Genomic DNA, 18,494 nt, shown 5'->3' on the forward strand with positions numbered 1-18,494 from the left:
AAATTTGAGTAAAAATAAATAGTCAAATGTGACAAATGTGGACATATAGTTAAATAAATAAATTATGACAGATAAAAACAAAAAAGAGTACTTGATTTATCACTATTTGTTTCTATATATATATATATATATATATATATATATATATACTTTTTCGTGATAGAATATATTAGTTATCAAAATGAAGCATATAAGAGGAAATTTGTAGTAGTGGAGAAATGGGCACACGAACTCTTCTCTTTTATTTCATTCATACTAAAAAGCTTAAGCTTAAATACATACAAAAGCTCATGCCATTGACTACTCGAAAACTTTTAACATAAAGTTTTTCAGATTATTAGATACTACGTACTACATAACGTGCAATTTCCCTCTCCATCCTCAGAAGAAACCGGCCAAGTTCAAAATTGATGCCAATGGGTGGTCTCTCCCCTGCCCCCGCTGGCTCTGCCTTTCCTTTGGCACAAAATAAGATTCCCTCTGCCTTCCGAATATCTGCTCTATCTCTTCTTGTGGCAGGTTGAAGGCAAGCTCCTTTGCTTCTCTCTCCAGCTGGTTTATTATGTTGTCTTGCCCTACACCAACCGGAAACAAAAACACAAAACAGAGTAATTAAAATTAATTTCAAACTTTTGTTTGTTTGGTAAACGTGAGTCGACTAGATCGATTACCTGCGAGGAAGTTCCTCTGGTTGTTCTGGCCATTGATTCCGAACCCGACCATCCGTAAGTTCTCTCTTTCGGAGGCAACTACGGCAATCGGGTGACCGGCCGGGATTACAAAAGCATCACCCGGTGACAAACGAGCACTGACCCTCTGGAATTTTCCACTGCTCTCTTCTTCTTGTTGTTCTCTTCTCCCTCGGCTTTCCTGGCTCTGACTTGAAAGATGTGGACATGCCATTTCAAATCTTCCGGTTCCTTCTACCACGAAGACGACGACGGTGGCCCTCGAGTTGTAGTGCGGCACCATAACAGCTCCCTGCGCACGACAAAGGCTCGAGATAGTTATTTAGTAGACTATTACTAGACTATTACACAAATGTCAAGTCGCTTAGTTGTCTAGACTTACACAAAGGCGACAATATTTTTTATTATAAATTAATAGTAGTGATATGCAGTAGATTTTTGGATTACTTGTTTGATTTCGGCGTAATTGACAAAGACATCCATGTCCTGGAGTTGCCTGTGGTCCTCGGGAGAAGCCTCGAAGAACTGCCCGAACTGGTTCGAGTAGGAAGGGCTCAGGCTTCTTAGACTGATCGGACCTCGAGAGGATTGGCGGCCGGCCGACATGGCCCGTTGGCTCAATGCCCTCAGCTGCTCTTGTGAGGCTCTGATGATTACTCCCTGCCTCTGCTCCTGCTGCTGGAACGCCCTCTCTAGCTTCTCTATTGGGGTCTGCCATGATAATTATATGACACCCATTTAAGCATATATATATTTAGGTGCACCATTTGATAGCAAGATTAACTAAAGTTTTCAACTTCATTAAAAACCAAAAAAGAAGAAAGAAAAAAAGCCTACATTTAGAGAGGCTTCGAGGATGTCTTCGCTGAATGCCCTTAAATATGATTCACGATTTTGAGCACCGGCTGCAAAGTATTCCTGCACCAAATTTAAAAAGATTCAAAATTCCATAGATGTATAGATGTGTACCTGAACAACACAAAAAAAATACATGAATTTACCCTAAATTGGCCAGGATTGTTGACGGGCTTGACGAGTACCACAATTTGTAGCTTTTCATTACTGTCTTGGTTAACGGCAACCATAGTAGTAGTCCCTGCAGGAACCATAAGCACGTCTCCACACTCGAGGTTGAAGGACTCTCTCTCATTTCTCTTGTCTTGACGCACAAAGTTGATGGTCGCTTTTCCTGCAACAATTTAATTAACCATGGAGGATGTGATCAAGTATTTCAATCACATAAAATTACGCTATTATGAGGAACTTACCCATTACGACAATAACAATAGCATCCGCATCTTTGTGGTGTGGGAGCATAAAGGAGTTAGGATTTGCTTCCAAGATGACCAAGCGGTAATTGTCAATGCCACTAAGGAGCTCAGACCTCTCTGTGAACCTCTCAAGAGACCTAACATAGCCTTCTTCGGACCTGTGTACTAACTGGAATCTCTGAGAGTGAAAGTAGTAGGGATTGTGCTCTTCACTGCGTCTTGCTTGCTTGGATGGGTTTCCCTCTCCTCCCCATTCTCTGGTTTGCTGCTCCCGGTATTGCTCTTCGCATCGTTGTTGACATTGTCTCTGTCTTTCTGGCCTTTGCTCTCGTGTCTGACATCGGCGTTGGCATTGCTGGTATTGCTGTTGCGGATCTTGTTGGTCTCTGCCGCGTTGGTGCTCTCTTTCTTCTTGTTGTCTCTGTTGCTCGCACCTTCTTCGACATAATTGCTTCTCCTGATCCCCCTGATACCTTTGGCACTGTTGTTGGCATTGCTCATACCGCTGTTGTGGGTCTCGCGTGCACTCCTCACTGTATTTACCATGCCCTCTTTTTTCTCCCCCTCCTTTCTTCCTTTGATCCTCTTCGTAGCGCTCCTCGCACCTTCTCTGACATCGCTCTTGACGTTGGCCTTGTCTGCTCAGGCAACGCTGCTGGCATTTCAGATATTGCTTTTGAGGGTCTCTATTTTTCTCCTGATCAGTGTCTCTCCCGCGCTGGCGTCCTCCTTCCTCTTCTTGTTCTCGTTCCCTCCTTTGTTCCTCTTCGTAGCGCTCCTCGCACCTCCTCTGGCATTGCTGTTGTTGGCGATGACCTTGTTCTTGCCTCTGGCAACGCTGCTGGCACTGTTGATACTGTTGTTGAGGGTCTCTGGTATCCTCCTCAGTGTCTCTTCCTTCTTCTCGCTCTTGTTCCCTCCTTTGTTCCTCTTCGTAGCGCTCTGCACATCTTCTCTGGCATTGTTGTTGATGTCGGCCTTGTTCTTGCCTCTGGCAACGCTGTTGGCATTGCTGGTATTGCTGTTGAGGGTCTCTAATATGCTCCTGATCAATGTCTCTCTCGCGTTGGCGTCCTCCCTCTTCTTGTTCTCGCTGCCTCCTTTGTTCCTCTTCGTAGCGTTCCTCGCACCTCCTTTGACATTGTTGTTGGCGTTGGCCTTGTTCTTGCCTTTCACAACGCTGCTGACACTGTTGATATTGCTGTTGAGGGTCTCTAGTATACTCCTCAATATTGTCTCTCCCGCCCTCTCCTTGTTCTTGTTCCCTCCTTTGTTCCTCTTCATAACGTTCCTCGCACCTTGTTACAGGAAATAGAAAAGGATTAGCTTTTATTTAACATTACTTTATATCAATTTTGTTAAGTATTTTAAAATTAAATTTATCTCATCAGATAGTGTTTGAAGACAATAAAAAGTATGGTCATCATATGTTAGTGTAGAAACTTAAAGGACTAAGTTTCTTCAACCAACCTAAGAAATTATATCATTTAATTAAGAAACTATGAAATTCATAGTAATACACCTCCTTTGGCATTGTTGTTGTTGGCGCTGGCCATGTTCTTGCCTCTCGCAACGCTGTTGGCACTGTTGATACTGCTGTCGAGGGTCTCTAGTATACTCCTCAATATTGTCTCTCCCGCCTTGTTCTTGTTCCCTCCTTTGTTCTTCTTCATAACGTTCCTCGCACCTTGTTACAGAAAATAGAAAGGATTAGATTTTATTTAACATTACTTTATATTAGTTTTGTTTAGTATTTTAAAATTAAATTTATCTCATCAGATAATGTTTGAAGACAATAAAAAGTATATGGTCTCCATATATATGTTAGTGTAGAAACTTAAAGGTCTAAGTTTCTTTTACCAACCTAACAAATTATACCATTTAATTAAGAAACTATGAAATTCATAGTAACACACCTCCTTCGGCATTGTTGTTGTTGGCGCTGGCCTTGTTCTTGCCTCTCGCAACGTTGCTGGCACTGTTGATACTGCTGTTGAGGGTCTCTAGTATACTCCTCAATATTGTCTCTCCCGCCTTGGCGTCCTTGTTCCCTCCTTTGTTCCTCTTCATAACGCTCCTCGCACCTCCTTTGGCATTGTTGTTGCTGTCTCTGGCCTTGCGCTTCCCTCTGGCAACGCTGCTGGCATTGTTGGAACTGTTCTCGTGGCTCTCGCGTGTTCTCTTCGTCGTCGCCCCTGCTGCCACCTCGGCGCCCTCTTCCTTCTCCTTCTCGTTGCTCTTCAAATTTTCGCTCGCACCTTCTCTGGCATTGTTGTTGCTGACGTGGCTCCTGCCTCTCACATAGTCTCTGGCACTCCTCATATTGCCGCCGTGGATCCTGTTGACTCACAGCGTCGACCTCCCGCTCTCTCTGTCTTTCCCGCTCCCTCAACTGCTCCTCGCAGCGCTGCTGACACTGTTGCTGCTGCCTCTGTCCGCGCTCTTCCCTCCGGCAACGCTCTTGGCACTGCTGGAACTCCCTCCGAGGGCTCTCAGGGTCACGGTCGTCTTTCTGTCTCAGCTCATACCTCGGCTCCTCAAGAGTCTCATGAGCGAGAGAAAGAGACACCGGGGCTAGGAAAAGAACCGAAAGGAGCAGAAACAAAGGAAGCCTATGCCTATCTTTGATCACCATGGTTTTGGTTTAGCTTGAAATTAAGAGGGAAAAAGGTGAAGGTATGGCTCGGAGGGGTTCACGTACTTATAGCTGCTACGGCTTAGACATGCATGGGACAGTTGGCTTGGCACGTTGACATGCAAGATGACGAGTGTCCTACGTGACAAATCGACGTGGGCGGCCTACATAAAACATCCACCCGCGTCACACGAGTCTCCGACACTCGAAAATTGTTGGAACCACTCATTCCTGCGTTTACGTGTTTGTTTGCATGCAAGGCGATATATTTAGTTGGTGGGACGCGTCGATACTCATCCGTGAAGTGGAATCTCGACAAGCAGGTGGCAAATTTGGGACAGGGATAACCATGCATGGGTGATTCATTGCAGACCACCATAGTACTATGCATGTATTTGTGGGGAGTTTAATCAATGTCATGTGGTTTTGCATATTAGAGATTCACAATGATTGGCTTTTCTATGCGAGATGTGTTTTTTTTTTTGGGTGGTAATTGGCAGATATATATTGTTTCAGTTGGGTGCGATTGATCAGTGCAGCAGAGGAGGCAGGGGCGGACCTGCTCGAAGGTTTAGGGGCCCGAATGTCTCTCAAAATTTTTAAAATATATATTTTTTATAATTTTGTCCCTTTAAAATAATATTTATATCTCTCTTCTAGCTTGTAAAACAGAAAATGTCCTTTCAAAATTTTATAATCCTTTCTAAAGTATACATTTTTTATAATTTTCTCCCCCAAATTAAATAATACTTTTCTCCCATTTTTAATTTTTAATTTTAGTTTTCCCCCCTCTTCTAGCTTGTAAAACTGAAAATGTCCCCATTCATATAGTTTCCTTCTGGTCCAAACTCTAATTCACTAAATTTATATATATAATATATTTTTTGTAAGCTCACTTTATTAGTTTGAATCTCCCTTTCGTATTATAGACCACACAATAAGACAAGAAAACACTGAGTTGATAATTCATTTAGTGATTCTTCTTGCAATCTCAGGGTTATATTTATAGTAAACTAATTATTGAAATTGTACAATAAAAATGTAGTTGTTAATTAATTCAGAATTGCCTTTTGTAGGGAAATAACCGTAGGTCGTGGATCTTTTATTGATGGAATACAATTCTTGAAAATTGTTGCCTTTTCATGTTTATTATCCAACGTCCATGTATGATGTCCTTCTTATTAATTACCTGCCCTTTCATGTTTATTATTCGACCTTCATATATATATATATATATATATATGCTGCCCCCCTCATTACCACACCCTCTCCCTTGCGGTCATTTGAAAAAAAAAAAAAATTCGTCCTTCGCACTAAAATTTCTAGTTCCATCCCTAAGAGGAGTGTGAGAAGGGGGTTTGCCTTGTTTCAACTTAATTAGTAATTGCTCTTTAATTCCTAGCTAATTAAGTTGGAGCATATTACTATTCAAAGTCTAATTGGGGTCCTGGATTGGCAGTTTCTTTTAGTAAAACAGAAAATGTCCTTCCAAAATTTTATAATCCTTTAAAAAGTATACATTTTTTATAATTTTGTCCCCCAAAATAATATTTTTGTCCCATTTTTAATTTTTAATTTTAGTTTTCCCCCTCTTCTAGCTTGGAAAACTGAAAATGTCCTCATTCATTTAGTTTCTTTCCAGTCCAAACTCTAATTCACTCTATATATATATATATAATTTATTTTTTGTAAGCTCACCTTATTAATTTGAATCTCCCTTTAATTTCTTGTTAGACTGTTAGAGACCACACAATAAGATAAGAAAACACTGAATTGGTAATTCATTTGGTGATTCTTCTTGCAATCTAAGGGTTACATTTATAGGAAACTAATTATTTTTTTGACATGTCTGCACAAGAGGGGGAGGGAGATTCGAACTAGTGACCTCCGCTTCAGGAAACTAATTATTGAAATTATACAAAAATGTACTTATTAATTAATTCAAAATTTCCTTTTGTAGGGAAATAACCGTCGTGGATCTTTTATTGATGGAATACAATTCTTGAAAATTGTGGCCTTTTCATATTTATTATGCAACCTCCATAAATGATGTCCTCGTTATTAATTACCTGCCCTTTCATGTTTATTATTCGACCTCCATATATGATGTCCTCATTATTAATTACCTATCATTTCATGTTTATTATTCGACCTCCATATGCATATATGGAGTAATGATACAACTTACGCCTGGCATGCATCAACAGTGATGTACGCTAGGCAAAAAAAAAAATTTTATTATTATTTTTTGCCTGGCGTGCATCACTGTTGATGCACGCCAGGCGTAAGTTGTATCACTATTCGTATATATGTTGCCCCCCCTCATTACCACTTGCCTTCGGGAATCTTAACACCTTCTCCCTTGCAATCAATGGTCATTTCAAAAAAAAAAAAAAAAATTCGTCCATCACAAAAATTTCTAGTTCCGTCCCTGAGAGGAGGAGTGTGAGAAGGGAGTTGCCTTGTTTCAACTTAATTATTGCTCTTTAATTCCGAGCTAATTAAGTTGGAGCCTATTACTATTCAAAGTCTAATCGGTGCGGGGTCTTGGATTGGCAGTTTCTTTTAGTATTTTTATGGGCTTGTTTCATACATTGTCGATCAAAATCTTTGACCATGATGTAATATGTAATATTGTATGTTGGGTTTTTCTCAAAGTTATGAAAGTTTTTGATAAAGAAATGACATGAATTTAATTTATTTTTTTGTCCCCAAGGGGTAGCTCAATCGGCTGTGGACCACGTCTAATGAAGCGGAGGTCACTAGTTCGAATCCCTCCTCCCCCTTCCCTTATGTGAACATGTCAAAAAAAAAAAAAAATTATTTTGTTGAGTATGTACATGTGAGTGTTATTAAAAATGGGTTTTGGCCTAACTCAACCCAAAAGCTAGCTCAAGAGTTAAGGTTTTTCCTCAACCTTATAAATGTCAAATCTCTTTAATACCCAAGTAATATGGGACTTCCAACATGCCCCCTCAAGTGTGAGGTGTAGCAATGAGAGACGATGGGCCACAGCTAATTGGGCCAAGCTCTGATATCATATCATGCATGCAATCAACAAGATGCATTAGAAATGGGTTTTGAGCCTAACTTAACCTAAAAGCTAGCTCAAGAGTTGAAGCTTCCCCTCAACCTTATAAATGACCCATCTCCTTAATACCCAAGCAATGTAGGACTTCCAACAAGTGTAGTAAGGTTTGAGTCTCACATTGAAAATATGTCATAAATGTAAATGATTAATATAGTATATATATAGTTAGGCCCAAGACAATATTACATGGTGACTTGTGAGTCTGAAGCCCCCAAGCCACTATGGTTTCCCCCTTCTTTTTTTTTTCTTTTTTTTTTTAAAAAAAAAATTCACTTATAACCCTTTTAAAATTAAAATTTTTCCCACTTAAATTTTTTAATTTTAATCCCCCCAAACTCCAAATTCTAGTTTTGCCAATGATTGGGCCTCTAACACATAAGCTTTTGGGTTAAGTAACGTCTCAATATTATGGGCTCATTGAAAAGATTCCTTAAAGTATCATCTTTTTAACAAATAGTATCAGAGCTGAGGGTGGTGTGTGGTTTAATAGAGTGACGCAAGCACGAACAAAGGTGATGCAAGGTGCAAGCTTGGATGAGAATCCTTCAAGTAATAAGGGCAAATGTTCATGGCATGGGACTTGGGTAAGGGTGATGCATGCCAATTTTACCCATTTTTTGTCATACCCATTTTACTTTAAAAAAATTATATCTTCTGATTCCGACATCGAATTGAGACAAACTTGATGGCGTTGGAAAGATTAGTTAGAGGGTTGCAATTTTGTATTTCATGAACACTTTGTAATTCCAACGTTTACTAGGGGACAATTGTCGTTATGTATTTTTTTTCTACCGCAAAATGTATTTATTTAATTTAATTATTATTATTTTTTAGGGTTTCCAATTTAGGGTTTATATAAGCCTAATAAGATGGCCTTAGCTGTCAGTTTATGTATTTTAATCAATTTATCAATATGAAATATTCAATGAGTGGTTTTCTATCTCTTTTGCCTCAATTCCTTGATTAAATACTAGAGTACTCTGACTGATGGAGTATTAGAGTTAAGGTTAATTATAAGATTTTGTAGACTCTTAGTAGGAAGCCAAAGCATGAGAGTAGGAAGATAATGAGAGAATGGATGAGTCACTCTTGTCACTTAGGAAAATTTATAATTAGAAGAGTTAAGTTAGAGAACTAGATGGATTAAAGATTTAATGCATGATTTGTTTTGCTAGATGGAAAGAATATTTAAACTTAAGGTGCTAGGATTTGATTAAAGTACTTTCATGATGATCAGAAAAGTATTGATCAATAAACGACCATACCAGGTCCTGGTCAAATCCTGGTTTGGTCCCGGTGGACTCTGTTAGGACACCTCCAAGACTTGGTCGAGACATTTTCGTAATTTAGAGTTAATATATATAATTGTGATTTTCCGTACGTGCCAAACACCGTAAAATGTTTTCAAGGAAATTATTTTTCAAAAAAATGGTTTGTGCTGAAAACATTTTTCGATGAAAAACATTTTACATTAAAACAAGCGGAGCATAAGTGTAACGAAACACTAAGATTTGATCAAAGGGGTTGTAAGCTTTACTATATTTATTGTAATATTTTTTTTAGTAGAGTAGAATCCTGGGTTTGGCTATCCTGAGAGATTTTTCATTGGCTTGAGACTTTTATTACTGCAATAGGTCATATTTCTTATCTATAGAATAATCGAAACCTAGTATGGAATCATATCATATATTCCAAAATACACCAATTTACTTGGACCTTAGACTCAGGAACAAGGTGTTTTACTTTAGGGAGGAATTTCAGAGTGGCCTAGTGCCATGTTGAGAGAAGAAGGTGGGCTTGACCCATTTGTGGAACAAAATGAAACAGAGAAGCACCATTGGATTCCCATAAACCCAAAAATGAATTCCATGCATTAACAAATAGACTACGAGTACCTCCCTACATATTATAGTTTTTGAAGGTATAAATTAGTCCTAACTATGCTTTGTTGTGTTTTATTTAATTGAGAAGTGTTAGGAAACCAAACAAATGAACTCAGAAAAATTTTTAAACTGACGTGGCAAACCTTGAATAGCAAACAAGAAAGAGAAAATTGCATTTTTTTAATTTAAAAACCCTTGCCACGTCAATTTGAAAAATTTTCTGGATTCATTCGTTTGGCTCCTAATACTTCTCTATTTAATTTGGACGCTTTGGTATTGTTGCCTTTGCTGTTTTTTTGACAAGAATTCTCTTCACTTCAAATTTATTTCATAGTAAAATTTAAAATTGGTGTATCTAATAATATATATAAAGTAAATGTTGACATATCTTTTAAATAATACGAAATTATATATACCAACTTTAAATTTTGACCATAAAATAATGGTTGTCCATTTTTGTGGTAGTACTTAAGGTAAAGTTATTATTAATATTATAATTTAGAGCAACCAACAAAGGACAAAAGTGGAATTAGAGGTGTTTCTAAATCATAGCGTCTCATTCTGGCAAAGCTGGGAATCTGTCTTGTGCTTTTGTATTCTGTAAAACATGTAACAGTAAAAATAAAAGCAAACAGCAGTGGAGGTGGGAGACTCTCAAGAAAACCCACCTTTTTCAGTAGAATCATTAACGACAACAGAGAGAGCAGAAGAGGTTTTCTGATTTCTATCATCAACTTCATTTCTTTTTTCTTTTTCTCTACATTTTCTCCATCACTTTTGGCAATGAGTATCCATCGAATCTTTCTTTTACTTCTCTTTGCATTTAAAACAAAAAGTTAGAACCCGGATGATTATTTTGACCATCTTTCAATGTCATTCAGTCATCATCTATGTACTCTCTAAACAAATTAAAGAATCATGAATAAAAAAATCGTCATCGACCCACTTGGCACTTCTTGATTGGTCGAGTTCATCCTGCAGAGCAAAAAAGTTTTCATATTAAGTACATGGACAACTTATTATATATATAGTTTAAGCATTGAAGTAAGAGCTTAGTTAACATACATCATTATGCAGCACTGCACATGCTCGTACGGAACTATGAGATGCCAGAAAAGGTGCTTGTTAATCGGTTAACAAAATTATGCAACATACTGAACTGGTGTGTTGTTAGCTAAGAAGATGTGATGATCAAAGATACAATGTGTTGGCAATGGCAAGGAAATACAAAATTAACACCTGTTATCAGAGAAAGTAAAGGTAATATTAGACAAAGAAACTCAGAGCTACAGCAAAACCAAGAAAAGTGGGGAAAAAAAAAAGGGTAAGGAAGACCAACCTTTTTCGGTTTGTGGGCAACGGAATGTCTCCATCACCCTTCAAGGACGAGTTGCTTCAAAGAGATTCCCGCCTGCAACTGGGGACCAAATGCTAAATAAGAACAGGAACAGAAGAGGAAGGAGAGATCTGCTGCTCAGGAAAACTTTCACAAAGAAAAGGGAAAGAGAATGTAAATGTGAAGCACTTTTAACATTATGCAAAGCGCATGTTCTGTTTCTGAGGTGGGTTTGCAAATGGCTTCTCACAAAATGCATGCACTATAGGGCTGAAAAAGGCATGTACAAGTATAGTATATCCTCCAGGTTTATTATACAAAGGATTGCAGGAGGCTGGGAGCTACTGTCATTAATAAGACTAGCATACTAAGCCACTTTTGTACTTCCGCCGACCCGAATGCTTGAAGGCGGGAAACATATAATGTGTATGTGCGCGTGCGAGAGAGAGAGAGAGAGAGAGAACATACTCGAGTGCGGATCAGTGTGGATCGTACTTATTCTCCTTCACTTTAGAAAAAGTTTAGCTCAGTATATCCATGTGAATAAGGCAGAAACTCCTCTGCCTCAATCCTGGAACTAGAATAACTCATGCTTTTCCTCAATCGGTTATGGCTTGACTCAACCTCAGCCCAAAATATTCCGTAGACGGGTCTATGATCCGAAAATCTAGATTCCCCACGAACATAAGATAATTGCTGAAGGCCTTCTCCATACCACAGAATTCGATCACACCTTCACACAAAAGACAATTAAATCAGCCACACACAAAAAGAATCATCTCTCTACTATCTCTATTTTGCATTTTAGCTATGATTTCATTTACTTTTGCCTGTAAGGTAGGAGAGATAATCTTACCAAGCAGGTGTTCTACGTTTCTCCTTTGGGTGCATATCATCCCCTGCATATCTGTCTGAATTAGTTGAATACTTGTAAGTTGGGGGAAAATAAATCTTCCCTTCGTTCCATCCCACAAAAACACGACCTTGTCTCTGCTCTCTACGTAACTGCCAAGAGAACCATCAACAATTTAGACTGAAATTCTTCTATATGTAAGTAATAATAATAATAATTTTTTAAATAAAGCATTTTAAAACGGAGAAAAGAAACAGACAGAAGAACTCCAGGAGAGGAAACATGCCTGATCATTCTCTAACAATGCCCTCCAGTTTTGCATCTCAACAAGCGCCTTAGCAGAGCGGTAAGAGAGGGCAATACGATAATTCAGATCCCCAAGCCAAATAATTCGACTATAAAAAGAAGATACATAGTTAGCATATTGAAGAAAAAATGTTATCGAACAAAGATGATTATAAAGGGGTTGTGAGCCACTTAGAAACAGAAATGTTAGCATGCACAAGTATATGTGTGCATGATTTCCACACAAATTGATGCTAAGCCTTTAAATTTCAAGAGGGATCTTAGGTAACCAAAGAAAAACAAAAGATTCATTCGAACAAAACCAGAATACAATTGGTGTATATAATGTTAGAGACCCCATGTAAAATATAACAAATTAAGTCAAATCCCAAGGGAAGTAAACAGATAGTATTTTTGTATTGTTTTCAGATCCCACTACTCTGCACTTTGCCCTAATCTTTTCTATAATTTATGTTCATAGAATGTTATGAGAATCCTATTTAATTGATGGAGGATAAGAAAGGGTCTCACTCATGCTCAAGGATTGTTTCTGGGGATTTCCCATCGCCAGAGCCATGAACCCGTGGAAACCTAGTCTTCCTAAGGATCTCCATGACATCAGAGTTCCTTCTTAGCTCATCACCATCCTTCTGTCCTGAGGTTAGATGACTACAGATGAAGCAAAAAGTTGTTTGGTGTAAAGACATGCTGACCGAAATTGATCCCTGCAGATACAAGGAGAATAATGCTTATTTCTTCGTTAATTATATCTGAGAATTCAAGTAAAAAGCAGGTATACATGGAAACCACCATGATTAACTAATATGATACCTTATTTCCGAGGTAACCCATCAATCCTCTGCCAACACAAGATACTTTCATGTTCTGAACAGAATCCCTCAATTCACTTCTCACCCATATTGTGAGAAATATGCCAACCATTTGTTTACTTGCAACTAAGCAGTACCTTGAACGGCCTGGCATTCTATATCCATCTTCAGTGGAAGCAGATCCACCAAAGGACATTGGTGAATATAGCACAGTACTTGGTGAATCCCCTGGCCCGTTATCATCATCAGATGAACCCCATCTGGAATAGTCACTAGGCCTGGAATAGTCACTTGGCCTGGAATAGTCACTTGGCCTGTGACCCCATCTAAAATTGGGATCATAGTCACTTGGCCTGTGGCCAAAGATTACTCTATCACAAACACTGAATCGCCGATCAAGTCGCGGTTGTGGAATTGAAGGGTCATTGTCCATTCTCCAGCTGTGGGTTGTCTGAAATGATCGGCGGTGGAAGAAAGACGAGTTCTTCTGCCTAGCCGATCCCTCAAAATCAGCATTTATTTCTATAACTGGCTCAGGAATGGGAGATGGTGTATAGCATCCACTAGCTCCACTGGTCCCAGGAAGATTGTTTAGAGTCTTTCGAATGAGAGCAAGCCATTTTTTGGCAGGACCATTGTCTTCTGCGCCCAGAACATTCCCAGCATTCAGTGGAACAATTTCTTGAAATCTGAAAGAGGCAAGGAATAGAATGGCATCCATTAGAAATGGGTTAATTTCAGAGTTTTCTTCAAGAACAGAAAATTGTAGAAATATATGCTACCAAAACATACCCCAGAACATAAATGTCAGCAGGAGGTGAGGCATGAAGCCAGTCGTCTAGATTCAAATTACTTGGTGGGGATCTTCCAGCCACATTCCATGAAGCTACGAATATGCTGCCCCCAAATTAAAAAGCAAAAGCTCTCATAATCAATACAACAACATCTGTGAGAAGAAGGAAAACACAAAGGAAAAGAAGGAAAATGATACCTATAGTTCTGCACATCTATAATCCGAGGGTGGTCAAGATTCATTCTTCCTCGCCGGACCTGCTCTGTGTTTCGGCTAAATTTTTCTGTGCATTAGAGTGAGAAAAAAAAAATGAGAAAAAAAAAACAAAAACAAAAATAATTTACAACATATTCATTATAAATAAAGTCTTAAATTGTGCTCTAGTTATACTAAACCTGTTTTGCTTTTTTTGATTGTGCATGGCTCCCTCTCTGAGAAGCTACTCCTATATTCCATATCACCTCCTGATAAAGGAATCCCTATTAATCCATCAGTCCTACTTTTAATTAAAACAAATAGGATATATAGTGCATAAAGAAAAATAATAAAAACAAGAACTTAAAATGGTATTAGAAGCATTAAAAACAAACTTGATCAAAATAGTTAATGCTTTGTTTGGTTGATGAGAAAATTTGGGGAAAGAAACATAGAATTTATAATTTGAAATGATTTACTACTTATTGTGCGGAAAACAGAAGCCGCTACCTAATTGAGCCTAATTCAACTATTTGGCTAAGTTCTTAAGTCCATAGTATTCTGAAAACCACGACAACATGAACAATAAGTCCTAAAGTCCTAACAATTACAAGCCTAGTAAGAATCCAGAGAGAATAATGATACCCACCACCGTGATTAACATCATCTGCCTGAAAATCCTCAGTCTTGCTCTTGATATTGAACCACTTCCTGACCATTTTCTTTGACCATGAGAGCTTTACCAAACAGCAAACAAAGAATCAGCTAACAACATCCAATAATTAAAAAGGGAAAGGAAACCAGAAACAAATACATTTTTTTTTTTTTTTTGAACACAAGAAGAGAATTTGTTTTCTAGCAGAAGAAAGGGAAAAACCTTGCTTTTCTTGGAATTCCCATCTCTCATTGTTTCACTACCACTTCATACAGTTCTCCTAGTATTCTCTGCTATTTCTGGATTTCTGGGTTTTGCTTAAAACAAACCCAAGATGTCATAAATACAAGGAATAGAACCTCATTAGCAGAGGATTCTCCTCAGTCCCCACCCCAACTCCTGGGCTTTCTCTATATTGGGCTTTGGAACAAGAATAAAAATAACCTCAAGAGCTCAACCAAGCAGCAAATGGGTTTTCTTGCTTTTCTCTTGTGGAGCTACTAAATGCACTATATGGAAGTCTTTAAGGCGCAAAGAAGTAGAAACCAAAGAAATATGAAAACACCCACAACGACTGGAAAGAGAGAGAAAGAGAGACAATGCTTTAATGCGTGGAAGTGAGACGAGATTCTGAGGCAGAACAAGACAATGCGCCAGAGAGAGAGAAAGAGAGAAAGAGTAAGAGAGAGAGAACTGCTTGCCTGAGTTTCTCTTTCTCTCTCCTTGAACAAAGGGCCTCGGTCTCAGTAACAACAGCAAAGTATCGAATTTGAACAGAATAAAGTGCAGAGAGGGAGAGAGAGTTGTGTCTCAAGAGCCTTTAGTTTTAGTTTTATTTTTGTTAATTGTTTTAATAATTTTACCCCAAAGCACAAGACATGCAAAGCAGGGAAGGGGCAACGGGCATGTTGTTTAAGCCTTTAACTTCTGAACATAAAACGACCCGGGCAGCTGGACAAAGGCTGCCCACCTGGTCAGCAAAGTGAAGGTAGCATACCCTATTGCTGTGTCCTTCTTCCCGTTTTAGTCTTCCTTCAAAGTAAAAGCAGTTTAAAGAAAGGCCAAAAAGATAAAGGGCATGTATGTGATGTGTTGTTGTAGTAGTCGTACTTAATTTTTTTTTTGTTTTTGTTTCTCTTTTTATTTTGTTTCTTCTTCTGTTGGACAAGGAATGTTTGCAGGAGAAGGTACAGTGTTTTGACAAAAAAACAATTCTAATATATTCTTTCTTTTCCTGGCTTCTGTCAAGTTCTTGTTATGTTTTTTTAGGATTTTGCGTTTTGATTGGTTTTTTTTTCTTCTCTTCTTCTTTTTTTTTTTCCCTATACCAGTATGTGAGTCATGTTGTGTATACCTACTCAATAAAACTCATTCTTGTCATTTTTCCCCTTTTCAACTTTGGTTTTGTGGAGCAACCTGTGTGTGTGTCATTTCCCACATATTCATATCATTGATGGGATGGAATGGAATGTGGGTAGTGTTTAATTTCAAGCAACTTTTTTTGGGGAGGGGGGCTTAATCTAGGCTTGTGTCTTTGCAAACAAAGGCAGGTGTCCCAAATTTCAGGGTGTTGGGGGTTCTTTTCTGTTTATTGGGAAGAAAAAAAAAATCTAATTTATGGGTTAATGTGGATGTTTTGCAGAAGGAAAGGAGCCTTCTCCCTCACTCATTTGGTCTCACAATTATAGTTTGATGTGCCCCGCCGCCTGCCGCCCACGCTGCCTCCTCGGGCTGCCAACAAATTAAGGCTCCCTAATTAGAAACCAATATAAAGACACAAGTTTGAAGTCTTTAATTTGACCGGTCTTCAGCACATAATGAGCACCAAAGGGCAAAGAGGCCGTCTGTCATATTTGGACTGATCCTAATCCTCATGATTGTAGGGTCTTTCGGCCATCGATTAGGCAAACTTTTTTACACAAAAAAAAATATTGAGCTGACGGCGGAACATTCCAATTTCCAAGCAAAGCCACAAATCAAACCATCAACATTATAAATGGAAATCATTAACAACTTCATGAGCCCCCACTAACCAAATTATATGCTAGTTTTAATGTCTAGTGTAGCCGGTTGGTTCCACGGAAAAGGATCCTAATTAAGTCTTCCTTAAAGTAGGGCCTGCAATTTGTTACACGAATCAATGCGAATTTTGTATGAAATTAATAAGTGGGATTAATTTATGTAGTCTTAATAAGATTTAAATCTAACACACGACATTAAGACTTTATACAGCCCGCAAATTTAGGAGAAGGATCCTCTCAATTTCAAATGAAATTAAGGAGATCCATTTAGTTAAAATAAGAGGGCATTTTTGTCCATAACAAATTTTGGACAAAAATGCCCTCTTGTTTTAACTAAATGCATCTTCTTTATTTTAGTTGAAATTGAGAAAATCCAGGTCCGCGAACTCAACACGAAATCAGTAAGTTAAGGTTAAAGAGTCTTGGCCGTTTAGTTAGATTGTTCGGATTAAGGTTAGCAACCTACCTATATAGTCTTATACTCATATCTCAATACGTCCCGAATTCGACACACAACATTAAGGCTGATAATTTTTTATGCAACCCACAAACTCAGCACGAAATTAGTTAGTTAAGGTTCAAAGGTTTTACATATTTAATTAAATGAGTCGGATTAGGATTGACCGCATATATTGTCTTATATACATACATCGACACAATCCAAACTCGACACACAAATACGAATTGCCACTTCTAGTTTAAAGTTCTTTTGTTTCTCTTTGTAATCACCATGAAAAAAAAAAAAAAAGGAATAAGATCATCCCCATTTCATGTAATCACCATGTATTTTTTAGTCTTTGATGAAATCTAATCTAATCTAAACCATGAAATAATTCCTTGATCTGGGTCATAATATATATTCCATTTGAGCTCAAATTCTCTGGAATTGAAGTCGATCCAAGGCTCTTGAGAAAAATACCACTAGGCCGACAAGTATTTAGATAAGTTTTGAGCAAGCATCTTTGAAATGACAACCCACCCACGGAGAGAAGATGTATGCCCCCATCACACATATGTACATATATACTGGTATATTCTCCAGGGACATGGGGTTGGAGTATAGAGGATAAAAACGCAGATTATGGGAGACCAATTGAAATGCTTGTTGCCTTGTCTATTTTTCTAAACATGTTGTTGAGTGAGTGGACTTCCATTTTGTCCAAATCAAGGTTATCTAATCAGCATAAAATGATTTTTCCTTCATGAAATGGTAGGTGACCATGTGCTTTTTCCTTTTACATATATATGAGTTTTAGAACAAAATGGCTGTGTTTTGCCTCATCTAATTAAATTGTGGGTCTTAGCTAGAGAATGATTTGGAGCAATAAGGAGGAGAAAAAGTGAACCTTGAACTAATACAAAGAAAATTATAAAGTGAAAGATATATTGTATCAAAGACTAAAGAGCAATGGGCCATCTTTGGTATTTGGATTATCTAAAGGGGCACAAGAGGTGGCCCTACAAATTGAAATAAAATACTTTTCTTTTTTCTTTTCTTTTTTTTTTTTTTTTTTTTGTCCACTCTTTGACAATGTTGATGCAGCATTTCATGAGTGGTATCTAAGAGAAACCAATATGTTAGGATTCATTCAATGAGGACATAATGAAAAGGGAAATTTTGATGCGCAGTTTCTTGAAGCCTCCTTGTACGGATGAGAGACAGAGAGAGAGAGAGAAGCCTCTCAAAAAGAATGTTTTGTATTTCATTAATTTTGTTTGGTTGTACGCAAATAAATAAAATAAAATTTATGGGAAAATGAGAATATTGTGTTTTCTTGTCCCAATGTGTTTAGGGTGTGTTTGGTATCGTGATTTTATAGATAAAAAAATGTGATTTTAAATGAAATCGTAGAAAATAAATTGTTCAGCATTGCATTTTTTTTTTTAAAAAAAATTGCATTTTCAAATTGTAGCCGTAGGTAATGAGATGGTTTTTTGAAAATGAACAATTTTGAAG

The 18,494-nt window shown here is 38.0% G+C and overlaps 2 protein-coding genes across 5 annotated transcripts; both read right to left on the reverse strand.

Annotated features, from left to right (window-relative positions):
• Positions 1-219: 219 nt before the first annotated feature.
• On the reverse strand, positions 220-4,626 carry LOC132180100 (vicilin Car i 2.0101-like). The gene is made up of 8 exons (XM_059592956.1): positions 3,877-4,626; positions 3,483-3,647; positions 1,958-3,258; positions 1,691-1,878; positions 1,527-1,607; positions 1,137-1,400; positions 672-981; positions 220-575 (listed from the first exon to the last, which is right to left on the reverse strand). Exons 1-8 carry the CDS (start codon positions 4,593-4,595, stop codon positions 382-384), a joined length of 3,222 nt encoding a protein of 1,073 aa, XP_059448939.1. The 5' UTR covers positions 4,596-4,626; the 3' UTR covers positions 220-381.
• A 5,503-nt stretch (positions 4,627-10,129) lies between these two features.
• LOC132177508 (type IV inositol polyphosphate 5-phosphatase 7-like) lies at positions 10,130-15,231 on the reverse strand. Of its 4 annotated transcripts, none has more exons than XM_059589862.1 (13): positions 14,739-15,231; positions 14,511-14,598; positions 14,062-14,145; positions 13,865-13,949; positions 13,666-13,770; positions 12,875-13,562; positions 12,575-12,768; positions 12,045-12,153; positions 11,762-11,910; positions 11,374-11,638; positions 10,909-11,000; positions 10,635-10,808; positions 10,130-10,544 (listed from the first exon to the last, which is right to left on the reverse strand). In XM_059589862.1, exons 1-10 carry the CDS (start codon positions 14,766-14,768, stop codon positions 11,416-11,418), a joined length of 1,755 nt encoding a protein of 584 aa, XP_059445845.1. In that variant the 5' UTR covers positions 14,769-15,231; the 3' UTR covers positions 10,130-10,544; positions 10,635-10,808; positions 10,909-11,000; positions 11,374-11,415. The 4 variants fall into 4 exon arrangements, with proteins under 4 accessions (XP_059445845.1, XP_059445846.1, XP_059445844.1 ...); XM_059589863.1 differs by having other exon boundaries at positions 10,909-10,986; positions 14,062-14,130; positions 14,739-15,230; XM_059589861.1 differs by having other exon boundaries at positions 10,909-10,986; positions 14,739-15,230.
• Between the last annotated feature and the right edge of the window lie 3,263 nt (positions 15,232-18,494).

This window comes from Corylus avellana, chromosome ca4 (assembly GCF_901000735.1).
Source record: "Corylus avellana chromosome ca4, CavTom2PMs-1.0".
Lineage (NCBI taxonomy): Eukaryota > Viridiplantae > Streptophyta > Magnoliopsida > Fagales > Betulaceae > Corylus > Corylus avellana.